This window comes from Saccopteryx bilineata, chromosome 4, assembly GCF_036850765.1.
Source record: "Saccopteryx bilineata isolate mSacBil1 chromosome 4, mSacBil1_pri_phased_curated, whole genome shotgun sequence".
Lineage (NCBI taxonomy): Eukaryota > Metazoa > Chordata > Mammalia > Chiroptera > Emballonuridae > Saccopteryx > Saccopteryx bilineata.
In genome coordinates, this window is record NC_089493.1 from 297,568,528 (window position 1) to 297,588,468 (window position 19,941).

At 47.6% G+C, this 19,941-nt stretch overlaps 1 protein-coding gene across 1 annotated transcript; it reads right to left on the bottom strand.

The window, feature by feature from the left end:
- Positions 1-1,535: 1,535 nt before the first annotated feature.
- On the bottom strand, positions 1,536-18,641 carry ANKS4B (ankyrin repeat and sterile alpha motif domain containing 4B). The gene is made up of 2 exons (XM_066275905.1): positions 18,420-18,641; positions 1,536-3,675 (listed from the first exon to the last, which is right to left on the bottom strand). The coding sequence occupies exons 1-2, from the start codon at positions 18,581-18,583 to the stop codon at positions 2,565-2,567; spliced, it is 1,275 nt and encodes a 424-aa protein (XP_066132002.1). The 5' UTR covers positions 18,584-18,641; the 3' UTR covers positions 1,536-2,564.
- Positions 18,642-19,941: the final 1,300 nt, after the last annotated feature.

Consider the following 19,941-nt stretch of genomic DNA (forward strand, 5'->3'; position numbering starts at 1 on the left):
ACCTGAAGGGATCACCCATCCCCGCCTCACTGTGATTACCTGAGGGATCACCCATCCCCGCCTCACTGCGATTACCTGAAGGGATTGTGTTTGTTTCCTTCTCTTGAAGCCAGCAATTTGATGGAATTCTTAATATGACCTTGTTCATCCACGCGTCCTTCAAAGCCATCACAGAACTCACACACCGCCGCTGAGAGGGTGGTCGCAGGAAAAGCTTCCAGTTCCGTTAGGCAAACGTATCATCCCCTTCCCATACTTTCAGAACCAGGTGCGACCCCCCTCCCTGCCCCCAGGCGGGCGGCATCGAAAACCCCAGCTAGAAAACGATCCATCGATCCGTGGGTCACCTGGATGAAGCAGTTAGAACTGCATCCTACAAGCTGAGTTCCGGAAACATGCCCGCTGGCCTGCCCTTCCCCATGGGCCTCCCCATCTTCCTCTCCAACGAGCTCCTTCCTTTCCGTTGCCCTGACCCCGTCCCCTGTCCTCTGTCCCACCGGGAGCCAGCTCAGAACCCTCTGCACCTCCTGACGCTGCCTCTTGGCTTGCTACAATGTATCCCCACACCTCCTGTATCACTGTGCCCTCAAGGGGAAAGCAGTCTTGTTTGTTCCGGGCATTTCCTTAGTGGCTTCTCCTTCTCCTGTATCCTAGCAACAAGTGTCATCAGGCCCACAGCAGGGAATACAGGATGAGAGAAGATGCTGGGACCCCCAAACTTAAAAAGTCCCAATGGAGGCAGCTTAGACTTAGATGCTCCCCGCTCTCCTCAGTGCCTCCTGTGTGACAGGGGCTTCTGTGCACCTTGTGGAAGGCAGATACACCAGTGTGTTCCAGACCCACAGAATGCCGTTCTTTGCAAAAACATCCTCGTCCCTTCGTGCCACGCGTGTACTCGAAGATGGACAGCCTTCCTGGGTCCCTCGTTGTGGAAGAATGGCTCGTTGAAATGTGTCTGTATCCTCCCTGAGCTTAGAGAGGATGTATCTGTATCCCCTACCTGTCCCGCCCCCGAGATAACCCGAACAGATGTGAGTCAGGGAGTGTGTGGAAGAAACACCGGTTTCTCTCTCATACAGGTCACTGATGCACATTTCCCTTGAGGTAAGGCTGGCTCTTAACAATTCCAGTGAAGCTCAGTGGCTCAGCAGGGTTTCGATTAATCTAGGGTTGCCCCTTAAAAAAAATGTCAGCGGCAACGTGGCCGATGAGTATTATTCTAGAACCAACATGAATTCAGACGTGAGCGTGTGGTGATAGACAGCTGTCCATAAAAGATAAGCGCCCGAATGAGCATGAAAATGCCAAGTTTACTTTTATCATCACATGTCCCCTAAAAAGAAACTAGATTCACACCCCTCCTTTTTTCTTTTTCTTTTTTTAATTGCAGGAGGTACTCACCCTTAGAAAAACCATCAAATATGCCAGACTTTTTTTTTTCCCCCTGTATTTTTCTTTCCCTTCTTCCCCACCCTCTTGCTTTGGGGACTAGACTCGTCTGCTCAGGCGGCCATAACAAAATATCACAGACTAGGTCGCTGAAACGACAGAAATTTATTACAGCTCTGCAGGTCGGAAGTCCCAGGATGAAGGAGCTGGCAGGTGTGGGTTTCACCTGAGGCCTCTCGCTGCGGGGGGGCCTCTGGCTGTGTCCTCCTGTGACCTTTCCTCTGCACGTGAGCATCACAGCTGTCTCTTCTAAGGACCCTGCTTACATGGGTGAGGGCCCCACCCTTGTGACCCCATCGAACTATCCTCACCTCTTTAATGAAGGTCCTATCTCCGAGCACAGCCTCACTGAGGGGTGGGGTCTCGGTCTACGAATTCGGGGGTAACACACAGTTCAGTCCAGAGTAATCACCCTCGATTCCGTTTCTCTCTTCGCTCTCTATATCTGAGGCTCCGTTTCTCTTCTCGGGGCAGGAATGTTCTAGCTCCATCCTCATTCCTCATCAGCGTGTCGACATCCGTGAAAGGTTTAGACGCATTTAAGATTGGGGGCATCGATCTCAGGCCGACAGAGGAACGGGTCGCCATCAACAACGCGTAGAGCTCGGGACAGAACTGGAGTTCGACGACTTCCCCAGGGGCCACGAGCGTCAGGAAGTAAACAGCCAGCCGTGCGAGGAGAGATCATCCTCTTAAATCCAGAGGTGGAAAAGGAGGTAGAGTGTTTCCCTCTTCTCTGACTTCCGTTTAATGCTTTTTCTATTCAAAAATATTAAAAAGATCATTGAAGAGAGAAGTCTTTTTAAAAAATTTTTGTTTTTATTCCCGGGTTTCCTAGAGTTTCTCGCTGGTGGTTTATTTGTATAATCAAGTACAGAAGATCTCTCAGAGCAGTGCTTGGACCTCTTACTGAGACGGGGGCCTCCAACGCCCCAGACGCCGCATGGTACCCGGGGTCTGGCACTCTGTACCCGGGGTCTGGCACGTACCTGGGGTCTGGCACTCTGTACCCGGGGTCTGGCACTCCGCAGAGAGCAGGTGTTGCCCGGAGCGCCTCCCGGGGGCCTCGGCATCACCCCGGGGCTGCGGGCTCCCCCTGCTGAGCCAGCTCTGCGTTACAGGCTGGTGTCGACCAGCGGCCCAGGCTGTTGCAGCGTGTGCTTCCTTCTGTTTATGGCGTGCAGAACCTTCTTCCGGGGACCCAGCTGCATCTGGATGCTCTGCAGGTCCTCGTCCGAGCAGAGCAGAAGGGCGTCCAGATCCATCTGCTCCCTGGTGAAGAAGGGAAGGAGCTTCTCCAGCTGGTGGGACTGCAGGAATACTTCCAGGGGCGTGGCACCCACCGTGTCCTCCTCCCACTCCACGGCGTCCTGGCCCCAGGGCAGGTCCTCCTCCTCTCCCTCCTCCTCGGCCGCACCCCCGTCCTCCTGCGGGGCTCCTGGGCTCTGCAGCAACTCCCTGGACACCTTGAACGCCAGCTCCTTCTTGCTGTCGGAGATGTCTTCGGGGCTCAGGATCCTGCCTCTTCTGAAAACGATCGACCCCAGCCCCGGACGGCTGAGGATGGACTCGTGTGGCGCACGGCTGTCCTCGGCGGAGACCCGGCGACGCTCTTCAGAGTCCCCTGAGAACGCATGGTCTTTCTCCTCCTCCTCCTGCTCCTTCTCCTGCTCCTCCTCCTCCGGGAAGACCTCCATCACGTTCCTCTGCCCGGTCCTGTACTCCTTCCCGACCTGCTCCGCCGTGTCTTTATTCTTCTTGAACTTGGTCCTGAAGGTGCCGAGAATGCCTTTTGACAGCGACCCGAACGCCCTGGAGGCGGACGCGCTGGACAGGGAGGAGGACCCGGGAGGAACGCCCTTGGAGGAAGAGAGGGACCCAGAGGCCTCCTGGCCGCGGGCACGGGCCGTCCTCTGCTGGTGCCTCTCCTGCAGCCGCTCCCACTCCCGGATCTGTCTCTGGGCGTTCTTCTGCGCCTGCTCCTTCAGCCTGGCGACCTTCCTGGGGCTGGCGATGTTCTGGGCGGTGGCGGCCCGGTCCAGCAGGAGGACGCACTGGTGCCGCTCCCGGCCCGCGGCCGCTTCCAGGGGCGTCTGGAAGTCGTTGTCCAAGGCGAAGATGTTGGCCCCGAAGTTGATCAGGAAGGAGACGCAGTGGGCGTGGCCGTTGGAGGCGGCGTAATGGAGAGGGGTGTTTCCCCAGATGTCACAGCGGTCGGGGTCCCCTCTAGGAGAGAACATATCAACAATGCATGCTAATTTCTTTTCTTAAATTGTGTTTAATGTATTGATTTTAGTCAGAGAGGAATTGGGGGGGGAAGACAGAGAGAGAGAGAGAGAGAGAGAGAGAGAGAGAGAAACATGGATCTGTTCCTGTATGTGTCCTGATGACTGGGGATCGAACCGGCGACCTCTGTGCTTCTGAACGATGCTCTGACCAACCGAGCTGTCCGGCCAGGGCCATGCTAAATTTTTTTTTTCTCCAAGCATAAAGTCCAGAAAAAGAAAATAAAAATAAAGAACAAAACTGCGTGTTAATCCCACCTTGGCGTTGTTAGAAGATCACTTCTGGAAGTGTAGCTATGTCACATGCAGACATCACATGGCCAGAAACAGAGCCTGTCTCTACCCTCGGTCTTATTTTTAAAAGCAAGAAAAGATTTTCAAAATACTCCCTGAAAAGCAGCTTCCCCCCCCCCCCAAGAGAAGGAGAGACAGGAAGGGAGAGAGATGAGAAACATCAATTAGTATTTGCAGCACCTTAGTTATTCATTAATTGCTCCTTATATGTGCCTTGACCTGGAGGGCTACAGCAGAGCCAGTGACCCCTTGCTCAAGCCAGCGACCTTGGGCTCAAGCCAGTGACCTTGGGCTCAAGCCAGCGACCATGGGATCACATCGATGATTCTATACTCAAGCCAGTGACCCCCACGCTCAAGCTGGTGAGCCCACACTCAAGCTAGAAACCGTGGGGTTTCAAACCTGGGACCTCAATGTCCCAGGCCACCGCTCCATCCATGGCATCACCGCCTGTCAGGTGAAAAAGGCAACTTTCACGTCTCATTGGTCAGAATTGGGTGGCATGCCTCATGCGGGGAAAATAGGGCCACAATATTTAACTCGGGTTAATTAGGATTTTCTCCTGAAGGTAGAAATAGGGTTACCCAAGGGTGTGGAGGTAAATGTTTCACAACTGACTCACTCAGGAAAACCCTGGAGTGTGATGTATGCCAGTTCATGTCGTGTAAAGACACCCACTATGGTAAATTTCAAACGACTCATTGTCCAGACATGAGTGGACATGGACTTTGGAGAGAGAGGCAGTATCACGCCCTTATAGATCATTCCCGGATACAGACAGAATAGACCTGCATAATCTCAAGAGTATAGATAACCGTAAAATAACTAGGAAATGGTGAGTTTTGAGGATTATAGAAATAATTTATTAAATTACAGGTTTATATAACTTTTAATATATATATATAATGGCTGCATTTGAGTCTCAAACTTCCTGGAAAACTTGGAAATCATGTTTCCTGAGCTCAGAAGAGCTGTTTCCAGCATATCACTGCTACCCTCCTGAGTCACATCCAGAAAAGTGAATGAAGAGAACTGGGTCCCCGTGAGGGCTGGGCAGGTAGCCCGCCGTAGACACTGCGCTCACTCTCAACAGAAAAGATAGAACAGCTCCACTGCTTCCTCACGCCCCTTCCGGGTGCTTAGAGTGTCACGTGTGTGACTCGTTCTGCAGTGAGCTGAGATGGAGTTGGAGGCACTGGTCAGGCCAGAGACCCACTCCTGGCACAGAAGCACGGGCAGGGTCGTACTCAGTAAAGGTCTGTGAAATCAGTGAGAGCCTGATGCAATCCTACCCCAGGTTACGCCCCCCCCTGCCCCAGCCTACCCCACCCCTGGTGCTTGAGTTACAAACAGGCACAAAAGTAAAGTAAAGTTACAATGTTGTTAACCCTGGTTCTGTCCCGAGCTACGGCTGAGTGTTCTGATAATACAGGCAGGTCCTAATGGACCCCAACCCCGACCCAGACTTCCTGAGTGAGCACCCCAAGTGTAGCAAGACCCCAAGTGTAGCAAGATCAGCAGGCTCCCTGCAGGTTGAGAGGAGCTATATTAGTTAATGTGGCCCAAACTGGTTTCCCAATAATTTTTTTGTGTGTGTGTGTGGTAGAGACAGAGTCAGAGAGAGGGACAGATAGGGACAGACAGACAGGAAGGGAGAGAGATGAGAAGCATCAATCATCAGTTTTTCGTTGCGACACCTTAGTTGTTCATTGATTGCTTTCTCATATGTGCCTTGACGGCGGTCCTTCAGCAGACTGAGTAACCCCTTCCTCAAGCCAGCGACCTTGGGGTCAAGTTGGTGAGCTTTTACTCAAACCCAATGAGCCCGCGCTCAAGCTGGCGACCTCGGGGTCTCAAACCTGGGTCCTCCGTGTCCCAGTCCGATGCTCTATCCACTGTGCCACCGCCTGGTCAGGTGGTGTCCCAACAACTTGATGAACCAGAGTCACTGCTCCTCCATGGAAACCCCTGGCTGCTTCACGCCTTCCGGTGACAAAGCGTTCATCCATTCGCGCCTGCCTCCCTCCCACCACCACAGCCCCGCCTTCCTCGTAGAGAAGGAAGAAGGGAAGAATGATCAGAGGAGTATAACAGACTCAGGGCACTCAGTGGATCCACCCCCCCAGGACATTGGGCCTGTCTCCGGCACATTCCAGTCTAATGGGTACACACCTCCACCTTTTCTACGCTACCAGTTATGAGGCCTTGGGCTTCACTTTTCTAGGACTCAGGTGTCCTCATCTGCAAATTGAGGATAATAGTACCTGCTCACTGTAAGGTCAGTGGATAGAGGGATGGTCACGTGGGGAACCCAGGCCCGCGAACTTTGGCTGGGACCGCCCACAGCCAAGCGCGCCAAAAGAAACTTCCTAGGAGTCCTTGGAAAAGAAGCGACTGACTTGTCAGACAGTAGAGATTTCTCTACGTCATATTAACCCGACTTCCCGAGAGGGACCCCTTTTTAAAATATATCCACACGGTCTCTCCGTGTGCGATTTTTTTCCTGACCTCCATCTTACAGGCCAGTGAGTCTTGTCCGGGGAACGGTTTGTACTGAATAAAGTCTTTTGAACTTACCACACTTGGTGGCTCCGAGACCTGTTCCTTCCTTCTCAGCGGGGAAAAATACCTTACACTCACAGACTTGTTACGGGAGTAAGTTAATATCTATAAATCACTAGAAGAGGGCTTGGCACTTAGTGGATATTCAATAAACATTACGGGCCCTGGCCAGTTGGCTCAGTGGTAGAGCGTCAGCCCAGCCTGTGGATGTCCTGGGTTCAATTCCAGGTCAGGGCACACAGGAGAAGCACCCATCTACTTCTCCACCCCTCCCCCTCTCGCTTCTCTCTCTCTTTCTCTCTCTCTTCCCCTCCCACAACCATGGCCTTGGTTGGAGCAAGTTGGCCCTGGGCACTAAGGATGGAGCAATGGCCCCAGACAAGCAGAGCATCGTCCCCTAATGGGCATGCCGGGTGGATCCCGGGTGGGCACATGTGGAAGTCTGTCTCTCTATCTCCCGGCTTCTTACTTAAGAAAAATAAATTTAAAAAAATAAATATTATTAACATTTCTCTTTTCTCAAAACTCATGATCCTCACACCCGTCCGTAAACTCATCTAGCCCTGCTGCGGCTCTGGTGTCCTCCTAACAAAGAGAATCCGACTTAATTTGTCAAATATTTGTGCCTTGTCTCCCTAATGCAGTGGTTCTCAAAGTGTGCGCCAGGGCACCCTGGTGCGCCCTAGAAGATTTCCAGGTGCGCCCTATGGTATTCCAGAGAAATATGTGCCTGTTGGGGAACAAAAAACCAACAGGGTTTTTGGAGTTTAGATTTTGGGGGGACAGAGATGTGGGGAATTGGCTGTGAACTGACAGTCTGCCCAACCCCCCCACCTCACTTGCCTGATTAGGCTGCAAAAGGCTGTTAAGCTGTGGTGCTGGATTGTTTACACTACCCCCCATGTCCCCCGGAAAGACTGGAGGCAAGTTTCTTCTATCCTTTGTTTGGTGTCAAGTTAAGATGATACGTATGGTGGGGGTTTTCTGCACTCAACGCAATTAAGAGTAAAAAGAGAGGAATTCTTCAATGTATTGATAAGGAAATGAGAGTTTGCCTTCAAATATATGTCCAAACATTGAAGAAATCACTAGGACACATCAGGCTCATGTTTCTCATAAACACAAGAATGAAGAAACTTAACACATTCGCACCGGGACCTGCTGAATTTACTAAATCTTACTAAGAATGTATCTATATAAAAAGAACTTTTTTGTCATTTTTTAAATTTTTTAACCCTTTTTTTTACGAATTCTAAAAAGCATAACTCAAAAAATGTAACATAAAAATGTATTTTAATGTCAGAAAAATTTAATTTTGTCATATTTATTTTGCTTAATTATCATAAAAGCATGCTTGGACTTTATATTTTTTTCTTTAACATTTGACTTAATTATTATAACATATTTCTCAATTTTCTAAATTTGTATATAGTGCGCCTACAATTATTATCTGTAGGATTTTAAATGCGCCCCAACTTCAAAAAATTTGAGAACCACTGGTCTAATTAGATAATATGCCTCAGAGAGCAAAGCCTGTTTTTTTGTTTGTTTGTTATTTTGTGGGGGTTTTATTGGCAATTGTATCATCTATATCTTCTGGCGGGAATTTCAGTCAACCTATAGAAGCAGAGCGGGTAATACGAGGAGGTGACTGGGGCAGATTTGTGCTTGCAGCAAAGTTCCAGTTCAGGGTAAGCTCCCTCCGCAAAGAGCCATTGACCAGCTGGTCTCTAGTTTGAATGACAGGCCAGCCCACGCTTCCGTTTCTCAAACAAGCCAGCAACTCAGTGTTTCATGTGAAACTTTACTTTTTTTTTTTTACATGTTGGCTCAAATGTAAAAAAGAAAATACAGTGAAGCCCAAATATTATAAAAGAAATGCGTGGGCTCGATCCGGTCTGTCAGCGGGCGGCGGGCGGCCCCCTCCTGAGCAGAGCACAGCATGAGCAGATGCACATGTGGGTGACATTACGGGGCGTATCTGGGGAACCGAGAGTTGACTTCAGCGTGACCAGCGCGCACGGAAATGTGCAAAGAAGAAGGGAAGGAAACGAAACTGAATCTAAAGAAAGCAAATATGAAACAGCAGGGCTGTGCCGGTCAGCCCGCCTGAATTAACCGATCAAAGAGAACGTACGTTTCAGCCTGAACGCATTTATCTTAACCAAATACAACACGCAGAGGACAACAAAGAGGGATTGTGAAACATCCAAGATGTTACTCTAAACATAACCGCAGACACATGGATTCAATTAGCCTGAAATGATCCTTGGATGGGGTAAGTGGAAAAAAAAAAAAAAAAAAAGAAGGAATTATGGATAGGAGTGAGCTGTGGTGAGGATGTTACAGGGTATTAAAAAGTTTGGGGACAGGCCCTGGCCGGTTGGCTCAGTGGTAGAGCGTCGGCCTGGTGTGCAGAAGTCCCGGGTTCGATTCCCAGCAAGGGCACACAGGAGAAGCACCCATCTGCTTCTCCACCCCTCCCCCTCTTCTTCCCCTCCCGCAGCCGAGGCTCCGTTGGAGCAAGGATGGCCCGGGCGCTGGGGATGGCTCCTTGGCCTCTGCCCCAGGTGCTGGAGTGGCTCTGGTTGCAACAGAGCGACGCCCCGGAGGGGCAGAGCATCGCCCCCTGGTGGGCAGAGCATCGCCCCCTGGTGGGCGTGCCGGGTGGATCCCGGTTGGGCGCATGCGGGAGTCTGTCTGTCTCTCCCTGTTTCCAGCTTCAGAAAAATACAAAAAAAAAAAAAAAAAGTTTGGGGATAAATCTACATGCTTCAAGCCAGAGAGCAGTGGAATTTTCCATCTCAAGGAATCTTAAACGATCCTTTCAAGAGAGGAAGAAGAACATAAAGAAACCCTGAAAGGACCCCAAAGACAGGTCTTCTTATAAGAAAATTCTGAATGCAAAATTCCGGATTTATAGAAGAAACCGTCAGTACAATGGATTCATGATCTTAAGTGCATTTACGTCGGCTTGCAAAAATTCCATCTCTAAACAGCTTCCCAAATGAATGTATAAATGAGAGAAAAATATTTTCTATTGATAGACTTCATGGGGCCCTGCTAGACGTAATGTGTCTTCCAATCCTGAGTGTTTTAGCAATTTCTTGACAGAACCATCACCGATACCTGTTCAGGTATTCACAAACTGGTCCCACCTCATTGATCGAAGTCCAATATTGATGTTATGTGGTTTTCTGGGGACAAATTCAGTCATGTGTTGATTTTTTTCCTATCACACCCCTTTTTTTTTCCAAACAAGAAACTCACTGAAGAGATGTTTTAAATAGCCATATTTTGTCCTTGCTTTTTAGTAGATCAGGACACCAAGGCAATATTTTTTGAAGCTGGATTGCATGCTACACATTTTATGAGGCCAACATAACCCAGAGACCAAACCCTGGCAAGGACAACACAAAAGAATAAAACTACAGACCAGTATCTCTAATGAATAGAGATGCAAAAATCCTAAACAAAATTCTAACAAATCGAATACAACAACACGTAAAAAAAAAAAAAAATACATCACGATCAAGTGGGACTCATTCCAGGAGCAAAGGGGTGTGGTTCAACACATGCCATTCAATCGATGTAATTCACCACATCAACAAAACAATAAACAAAAGTCATATAATTTTCTCTATAGATGTAGAAAAAGCATTTGATAAGATACAACATCCATTTATATTGAAAACAGTCAATAAAATGGGTATAGAAGGAAAATACCTCAACATACTAATGGCCATATATGACAAACTATCAGCTAATATCATACTAAATGGTAAAAACCCGAAAGCTTTTCCTCTAAAATGAGGAACAAGACAAAGCTGCCCACTCTCTCCATTCCTGTTCAACTAGGGCTGGAAGTGTCAGCCAGAGCGATCAGGCAAGAGAAAGAAATAAAAGGCATTCAGATCAGGAAAGAAGAAGTAAAGGTATCGCTTTCTGCAGATGACATGATCCTGTATATATAGAAAACTACAAAGACTCCACCAAAAAAACTATCAGAAACAATAAACAAATACAGTCAAGTCACAGGATACAAAAATCAATGTACAATAATACTCCACTACTTACCTATACACTAACAATGAAACTTGAAAAAATGAATCGAAAAAAAAAAAACAATTCCTTTTACAATTGCAAAATAAATAAATAAAATATCTAGGAATAAACTTAACAAACGTTGTGAAGAACCTTTAAACTGAAAAAAACTACAAAGCATTATTAAAAGAAATTGTAAAAGACACAATGAAAGGGGAACTATTTTATGCTCATGGATTGGAAGAATCAACATAGTTAAAATGGCCATATTACCCAAAGCAATATACAAATTTAATTCAATCCCCATCAAAATCCCAATGTCATTTTTTTTAAAAAGAAATAGAAAAGATCACCTGTGTGGAACCATAAAAAACACTGAATAGCCCTGGCCGGTTGGCTCAGCGGTAGAGCGTCGGCCTAGCGTGCGGAGGACCCGGGTTCGATTCCCGGCCAGGGCACATAGGAGAAGCGCCCATTTGCTTCTCCACCCCTCTGCCGCGCTTTCCCTCTCTGTCTCTCTCTTCCCCTCCTGCAGCCAAGGCTCCATTGGAGCAAGGATGGCCCGGGCGCTGGGGATGGCTCTGTGGCCTCTGCCCCAGGCGCTAGAGTGGCTCTGGTCGCAACATGGTGACGCCCAGGATGGGCAGAGCATCGCCCCCTGGTGGGCAGAGCATCGCCCCTGGTGGGCGTGCCGGGTGGATCCCGGTCGGGCGCATGCGGGAGTCTGTCTGACTGTCTCTCCCTGTTTCCAGCTTCAGAAAAATGAAAAAAAAAAAAAAAAAAGAAAAAAAAAAACAAAAACAAAAACAAAAACAAAAAAAAACACTGAATAGCCAAAGCAATCCTGAGCAAAAAGAATGAAGCCGGAGGTGTCACACTACCTGATTTCAAATTATACTCCAGAGCCACGATAATCAAAACAGCATGGTATTGGCAGAAAAACAGACATACAGACCAATGGAACAGAATGGAGAGCTCAGAAATAAAACCACATATATATGGACAAATAATCTTTGACAAAGGAGCCAAAAACACACAAAGGAGAAAAGAAAGCCTCTTCAATAAATGGTGCTGGGAGAATTGGAAAGCCACACGCAAAGGAATGAAACTTGACCACAGTTTGTCCCCCTGCACAAAAATTAATTCAAAATGGATCAAAGACCTAAATATAAGATCGGAAACGATAAATCACATAGAAGAAAACACAGGTACTAAACCCTTGGACCTTGGCTGCAGAGAACATTTTATGAATTTGACCCCAAAGGCAAGGGAAGTAAAGGAAAAAATAAATGAATGGGACTGTATCAAACTAAAAGGCTTCTGCACAGCAAAAGAAACCAACAACAAAACAATCAAAGAAGAGTTGATATTCACAAACAACAGCTCTAATAAAAGGTTAATATCCAAAATACATAAAGAACTCACAAAGCTCAACAAAAAACAAGCAAACAATCCAATTAAAACATGGGGAGGGGACCTGAACAGACACCTCTCCCAAGAAGACATACAAATGGCCAACAGGGATATGAAAAGATGCTCATCCTTATTAGCTATTCGAGAAATGCAAATCAGAACTACAATGAGATACCACCTCACACCTGTTAGACTGGCTATTACCAACAAGACAGGTAGCCTAACCAGTGGTGGCGCAGTGGATAGAGCATTGTCCTAGGATGCTGAGGTCCCAGGTTCGAAACCCCAAGGTTGCCGGCTTGAAGCCCAAGGTCGCTGGCTTTGAGCAAGGGGTCACTGGCTTAGCGGCTGCAGCCTCCCGGTCAAGGCACATATGAGAAAGCAATCAGTGAACAACTGAAGTGCCACAATTACGAATTCATTCTTCTCATCTCTCCCACTTCCTATCTTGCTCTCTCAAAAAAAATAAATAAATAAAAATTAAAAATATATACAAGACAGGTAATAACAAGTGTTGGAGAAGCTGTGGAGAAAAAGGAACCTTTATCTACTGCTGGGGAGAATGTAAACTGCACAGCTATTATGGAAGACAGTACAGTGGTTCCACAAAAAAAATTAAGAATAGAACTACCATTCCACCCAGCAATCCCTCTACTGGGTATATACCCCCAAACTTGAAAATATTGATATCCAAAGACACATGCACCCCCATGTTCATCGCAGCATAATTCACAGTGGTCAAGATATGGAAACAACCAAAGTGTCCCTCGATAGAGGACTGGATAAAGAAGAGGTGGTACATATACACAATGGAATACTACTCAGGCATAAGAAATGATGACATAGTGACATTGACAACATGGATACATGGATGGACCTTGAGAACATTCTACTGAGTGAAATAAGTAAATCAGAGAAAGCTAAGAAGTGTATGATATCACACATAAGTGGGTATAACACTGAGACTCATGGGCATAAATAAAAATGAAACAGTTACTGAGTGGGGGAGGGAGGGGAGAAAAGAGGGACAAATATATGGTGACGGTGATGAAAAATGATTTGATTTTGGGTGGTGGGCACATAGCACAGTCACAGCTTATGATGTGATACAGAGATGTTTGCTGAAACCCTGTGACCTCTGGTTGATCAATGCCCATCCCATGAAATTTAATTCCAAAATCAAAAATTTTTTTTAAATGGAATCAAGCTGGATGGCTCTCATTGTCCCTATATTGCACTAGTGGCGATTTGCTTATATTAAATTACTCTGAGAAGCACTCTTGAGTATCTGCTCCATTTCAATCTCTTCTTCTGAAGTCGATTTGAATTTTTTGAATTCCTCTCTCAGAAACAAACAAACAAACAAACAAACAAAAAAGTCATTCTGTCAAAACTGTTTTTCCACACAAGAAGGACTATTTAGATTCATTCATCGTCAAAGAAATGCAAATGAAAAGAGTACACGACCACGGATTGGCCTATCAGACAGAGATGCATTGACTAAAACGAACAGCGGCCTGTCCTGGGTTGGTGCAGTGGGTAAATCATCAACCTGGAACACTGAGGTCGCCGGTTCGAAGCCCGGGGGTTCCCTGGTCAAGGCACACACAACAAGCAATCAAGGAACAACTAAAGTGAAGCAGCAATGAGTGGATACTCCTCACTCCCCTGCCCCTCTCTTTCCTCTCTCTGTAAAATCAATAAGTAAAACTATTAAAAAAAAAAAAAAGAAAAGAATAGTTAATACCCAGTTTGGGCAGGAGTGTGGGGAAATGAACGATGCTGGAAGAAGCATCAAGTGCTTCCAATTTCCTGGCACAAGAGGTGCCAGACGCCTTTAAAACATGGCCTCCTCTTGAGCCAACAATTCTGCTTTGGGGAATTTATCCTCAGGAAATATCAGACCCTCGAATGAGCAAGGATGTTTGCCCCGACTTATTTATAACAAAGACTGGATTCAAATTAAACACCATGAACGAGCGGCTGATTTAAGGACAAGGAAACCACAAACTGTGCAGCCATTAGAAACAGGCAAAATCTCTACTTTTTAAGTGTAAATGGTCCGTGAGGTATCGCCAAATAGTTAGAGGCAGGTTTTAGAAGACTTTGTGTAACGTGACTGCTTTTTTTTTTTTTTTTTGCATTTTTCTGAAGCTGGAAACAGGGAGAGACAGTCAGACAGACTCCCGCATGCGCCCGACCGGGATCCACCCGGCACGCCCACCAGGGGGCGACGCTCTGTCCATCCTGGGCGTCGCCATGTTGCGACCAGAGCCACTCTAGCGCCTGGGGCAGAGGCCACAGAGCCATCCCCAGCGCCCGGGCCATCTTTGCTCCAATGGAGCCTTGGCTGCGGGAGGGGAAGAGAGAGACAGAGAGGAGGGGGGGGTGGAGAAGCAAATGGGTGCTTCTCCTGTGTGCCCTGGCCGGGAATCGAACCCGGGTCCTCCGCACGCTAGGCCGACGCTCTACCGCTGAGCCAACCGGCCAGGGCCCGTGACTGCTCTTTTAATGCGGGTAAAATAGACGTGGGTGTGCATGGTCTCAAAGGATATACATCCAACTATTGAGGACTATGAGAATTGATGTGATTTTTATGTTATTAAGTGTAGCTTTCCACTATGATGTGGAATGTTCAAATAACTATATAGATTCCTTTCAAAATCAGAGAGGAAAAAAATATTTCCATGTCAGAAAATGAAAAAAACTAAAAAAAAAAAAAATCATGAACCCTTTAAAGGCAAAATAGAATGTTGTGTCACTCGGGCCATCTTTCCAGTGCAGGATAACACCTGCCACTATTGCTTTCTGTTGTTGAGTTTAAAAGTAGAAAAACCAAACAGTTTTGTAACAAAGCTAGAGTTTGGATATCAACGGTCACCACGTGACCTGAGGTTTCAATCGGTGGTGACCACTGAAATCGTCTGACCGGAATAGAACTCCGGGACTGCTCAACGTCTGCATTCGGTTTTTCATCGGCTTTCCTTACTGAGATCTCACTGGAAATTTGATTTCGCACAAGTTCCTGAAGACTGGCTGGCTAGCGTCAAAATGAGAGGTGACTTCAGAAAACATCTTTTTTTTCCCCAGCCTGCATGAGGCCAGCTTAACACAACTGTTCTTAGATGCTTTGCAGCGCTGTTTAAATAATAGGAAACAAATTAGTTAGCCAAAAATGAGGCTGACTAAGAAATATATTTATTGACTAGAATAACAAGTCCTTGCAATTTAAATTGTAAAAGAATTTATATGCACACAGAACATTTTTTCATTATGCATTAAGGGTTTTCAAAAAAGCGTGTTCCCAAAAAGTCTACTTAGGTATCATTTTGTGTGTTTATACATATACAATATCTATACATGTATACATATATATATATTTATACACACTATGTTAGATATGTATAAAACAAAGAATTGTTAACAGCAAAACAGTATAGGACTTTTTTTTTTCCTTTATAGTTTGTGTGTGTGTGTGTGTGTATATATATATATGGATTCATTTTCTGAGTTCAGCTTAAGTTACCTTTTGTCCTAAATCAAGACCAGCGGGACAAAAGGGTAAGAAATGTTCCGGCATACCAGGGAGAGACAGAGAGAAGCGAGGGAAGGAAAGATTAAGAGAGAAGGCCTGGGCGTTGCCGTGCGAACCAGACCTCACAGGGAGCAAGGGCTTTCTCTGGCGGTGAAGCAAGCACCGTCTTGCATATCTGGAGAAGTGGAACACTGTAAGTCGATGGAGAAAGTTTGGGGGACAAGGAGAGACAGCACAGTGTCATAACCTGGAGGAGGCTAATTGATGGCCAGGGAGGGCAGGGGGCCACCTGGGAAAAAGGAAGTCAGTCCATCAGGCACCAGGACTGAGAAAGAAACCAAAGACTGCTCCACCCACTTCCTCACTCAGTTCTCAGCTCAGAAACTCCGTCCGCCACCTGGGGTCCTTCTAACTCACCCCACAGCTCCACCTCACGTCGATAAAGGGCACCCAGACCCCGCAAGATGTTGAAGCCAGAACCCGGGACCTTGACCCTTCCCGACATCCAGTCGGTCATCATCAGCTCTGCCATCTGCACTGCCGCCCACATCCGCCCACACCTCCCGTCAGCATCGCTCTCCCCTCGTCAGTCTGTCCTCCAACCACGACGAGAGCCCCACCCCATCTCGGGGCGGCCTGAGCAAACTGTGTCAACGCAAGTCTGCCGGGCGGCTGCCCGAGTCGCCCCATGGCCGTGGCCGCCCACGCCCCCCCACAGGACCTACGGGGCCGCCCACGCCCCCCCACAGGACCTACGGGGCCGCCCACGCCCCCCCACAGGACCCACGGGGCCGCCCACGCCCCTCCACAGGACCCACGGGGCCGCCCACGCCCCTCCACAGGACCCACGGGGCCGCCCACGCCCCCCCACAGGACCCACGGGGCCGCCCACGCCCCTCCACAGGACCCACGGGGCCGCCCACGCCCCCCCACAGGACCCACGGGGCCGCCCACGCCCCTCCACAGGACCTACGGGGCCGCCCACGCCCCCCCCACAGGACCTACGGGGCCGCCCACGCCCCTCCACAGGACCTACGGGGCCGCCCACGCCCCCCCCACAGGACCTACAGGGCTGCCGTCCTGTGACTCGCTCTTCTCTCTCTCGACCTGGCCTCTCCCAGGCCTGCCACGCCCAACCCTCCTCCGCGTCTTCATCTCGGACAATGCCCAGTGCTCTCGCCAGTAGCACCTTCCTTCCAACGTCACCCGGGCCAACCCCTTCTCGTCCCCCCAGCCCCGGCTGACGTCCTTCAGAAAGCCTTCCCTCGGCCCCTCGATGCGGAGCGGAGCCCCTGTGGTCCACCATTCCCTGTCCCCCCTTGGCAGCTCCTGTCATACATGACCCGCTTGACTTCTGTCTTCCCCTTTCCGATCTGGTCGACAGGAGGACAGCTGTCGTCTCTCTGGGTGGCTGCACACAGTTGTCCCCAGCAACTGGCAAAGTGGCCGACACATCGCAGCCGTGGATAAGTAAATCGAACGTATTGAACTGAAACCGACTTGCTGGGCTCCTCTGTTTATATTTTCTTTCTATCCTTACCCCCTCTTGGGTTTTAAGAGTTGCTAACACTGCCTAGCAGCCCTAGCCCCCCTGGTAGCAAGCGGAAGAAGAGAGCCAGCTAGCTTCTGAGTTAGAATGTGTGTGTTGGGGGGCGCTGAGCAGCAGGGAGAGTGTGGGCATGTGTGGATCTGACTGTCAAACAGGGAATGAAGGGAAGACGGGCTGAGGTCTCTTACAAAGCCAGCACCCTCATCTAAGAACAATGGGGTGCGCTGGGATTGAGTACTGATAGCCAGCTGTGGATGAAAAATGACATCATTTGTTCCAATCAAGGCTGACACCTTAAAACCAAGTAGAAGAGTTAAAGAGGGAACCATTTAAGTTTCATGGAATATATATATTTTACCCTGACTGGTGGCACAGTGGATAGAGTGGGCAACTTGGAGCACTGAGGTCACCAGCTCGATCCCAGGGTCCCCACCCCACTCAAATCCTGGTCAAGGCCCACATGAGAAGCAATCAATGCTTTCACAGCTAAGTGGAACAATGAATTGATGCTTCTCTCTGTCTCTCTATTGAAGAAGAAGAAGAAGAAGAAGAAGAAGAAGAAGAAGAAGAGGAGGAGGAGGAGGAGGAGGAGGAGGAGGAGGAGGAGGAGGAGGAGGAGGAGGAGGAGGAGGAGGAGGGAGGAGAAGGAAGGAAGGAAGGAAGGAAGGAAGGAAGGAAGGAAGGAAGGAAGGAAGGAAGGAAGGAAAGAAGGAAGGAAAGAAGGAAGGAAAGAAGGAAGGAAAGAAGGAAGGAAAGAAGGAAGGAAAGGTGCTTTTGCCTGACCTGTGGTGGTGCAGCGGATAAAGCATCGACCTGGAAATCTGAGGTCACCAGTTCAAAACCCTGGGCTTGCCCGGTCAAGGCATGTACCAGAAGCAACTGCTGTGGGTTGATTTGTACTGCTCTCCCCCTTCCCTTTCTCTCCTCTCTCTAAAATCAATAAGTAAAATCTTTAATAAATAAATTTTATGGACCATGTTTTTTAAGGCACAGAATTAAAATACCCTCCCCACAGGGCAGCGAACATGTCCTCAAGTCCAGGGTTTCTCCCTGTGTGGGGCTCACAAAGGTTGAGCCCCACCCAGACGACGGCAGCTCTCAGTGAGAAGAGAGAGCATCTCAGGGCAGTTTTCTCCCTTTCTCTAAAAGGACAGCTGTCCAGACAGTCCAGAAAAGAGGGCAAAAAGTGTCTCCGCCGAACCCCCTGCCTCCTGCTGCCGCGGCGGCCACTGGTCTGCCAAACCCCACGGCACACGGGGTCCCGTCAGAGCCTCCAGGTGGAACGTACCCTCTGCTGCAGATGACCTCGAGGGCTTCCAGGTTCCCGTGGTAGGCCGCCAGGAGCGTGGGGGTCATGCCGTCGTCATCGGACAGGTTCAGGTCTCTCCGGGTGGCCTCCTTCAGCAGCTCCAGGTAGCTGTCGCTGGCGGCTTGGTGGTAGCGGGTCGACATCTCTCCTGCTCACGGGTGCTTGGCTCCCCGGCAGGGCCACGATGTCGATGGGGCAGCCTGCTTACAGAGCTGGTTAATCAGTGACAAGGAAGAGTGTCACCCCGGGCAAAGATCATGCCAGTCTCCCTCCTGGGAAGGCAGCCAAGATAAAATTTATGGCACTGAACTTGGATCTTTTTTCTTCTTTCTGGAATATGACCATGACGTTAAATAGCGAAGACTGCTGGGTTCATCGTGAGTGTTTTGGGGGCCCATTTAATTTTTTTTCCCCACAATAACAAGTCTTCAATATACGATTCATTATCTAGGCTCTGGATGTTGAAAATCATTTCCAAAAAAAAAAAATTTTTTTAAATCAAAACTATTCTAGTTCCCTGAGAAGGTGATTTTTTAAAAACCATTTTATTTTAAGGTACAATTTATATAAACTGCTCACAAACGTTAGGGGATCAGGGAACGTGCAGAGACTCCAGCCTCTTGTCCAGTGCATTTTCATCAATGAAATACAAGTGGGTTTTGCATCTCATTTGCCTAATTGAACAACTTTCTTTGGCTGGTCGTTTGCTTTTCTGATGTTCTTGTCTAATTAAAAACAGAAAATCGAATCCTTTTTTTTTTATCGCTTCATATTCATTTTGAAATATCCCCTAATTTTTGTGAGCAGTATGTTATGAAAATCACCCATTTTAAGTATACAATTCAATGATCATTAGTAAATTTACAGAACAAATCCACAACTATATTGGAAGATTTTAATACACCTATTAATAGCACATATCAATCACATAGAAGATTAGCAAAGATATGAACACAATTCACAAGCTCGAACAATCAAATAGAGAACTCTGCACTCAGTAGAAAATGCATGTTCTTTTTTATGCACACAGAAAATATTTATAAAAATTGCTCGCCTAATATAGGTCCCAACAAATGCCAAATAATATATTTCATGCAGACTATGCTCTCCAAAAACACTACAATAAAATTAGAACCACCATCCTTACACAAATGATCAAATATATATATATGATATATACATATTGAATATATCTATAAATGAATATAGATATAGATATAGTAGTATAGTTTTACATAGTTCTCATCATCAAATATATACCATTTTGCATTGAGTCTTTACTCTTTAATTCACCATAAAAAAATTTTTATATTGTTACAAGATCTTTAACATCTTTAATAGTAGTCCACTAAACTGACGTGAGGAAGTTTTATTTGTGAAAACGGTAACTGTTTATTTAACCCTCCTCTTTCTTTGTCTAAGTCTTTGTTCCAAAATAAATTATTTGCCTACTCTGAGAAAGTACAAAGTTTCCATCTGCAGTTTCCTCACAATATCAATT

Bases quoted from the DNA above. Each gene is read 5' to 3' on its own strand.
- ANKS4B (XM_066275905.1), bottom strand. From the start codon at position 18,583: ATGTCGACCCGCTACCACCAAGCCGCCAGCGACAGCTACCTGGAGCTG. The intron at 3,676-18,419 runs GTACGTTCCACC...GTTCTCTCCTAG, and splicing joins GAGGTCATCTGCAGCAGAGG to AGGGGACCCCGACCGCTGTG.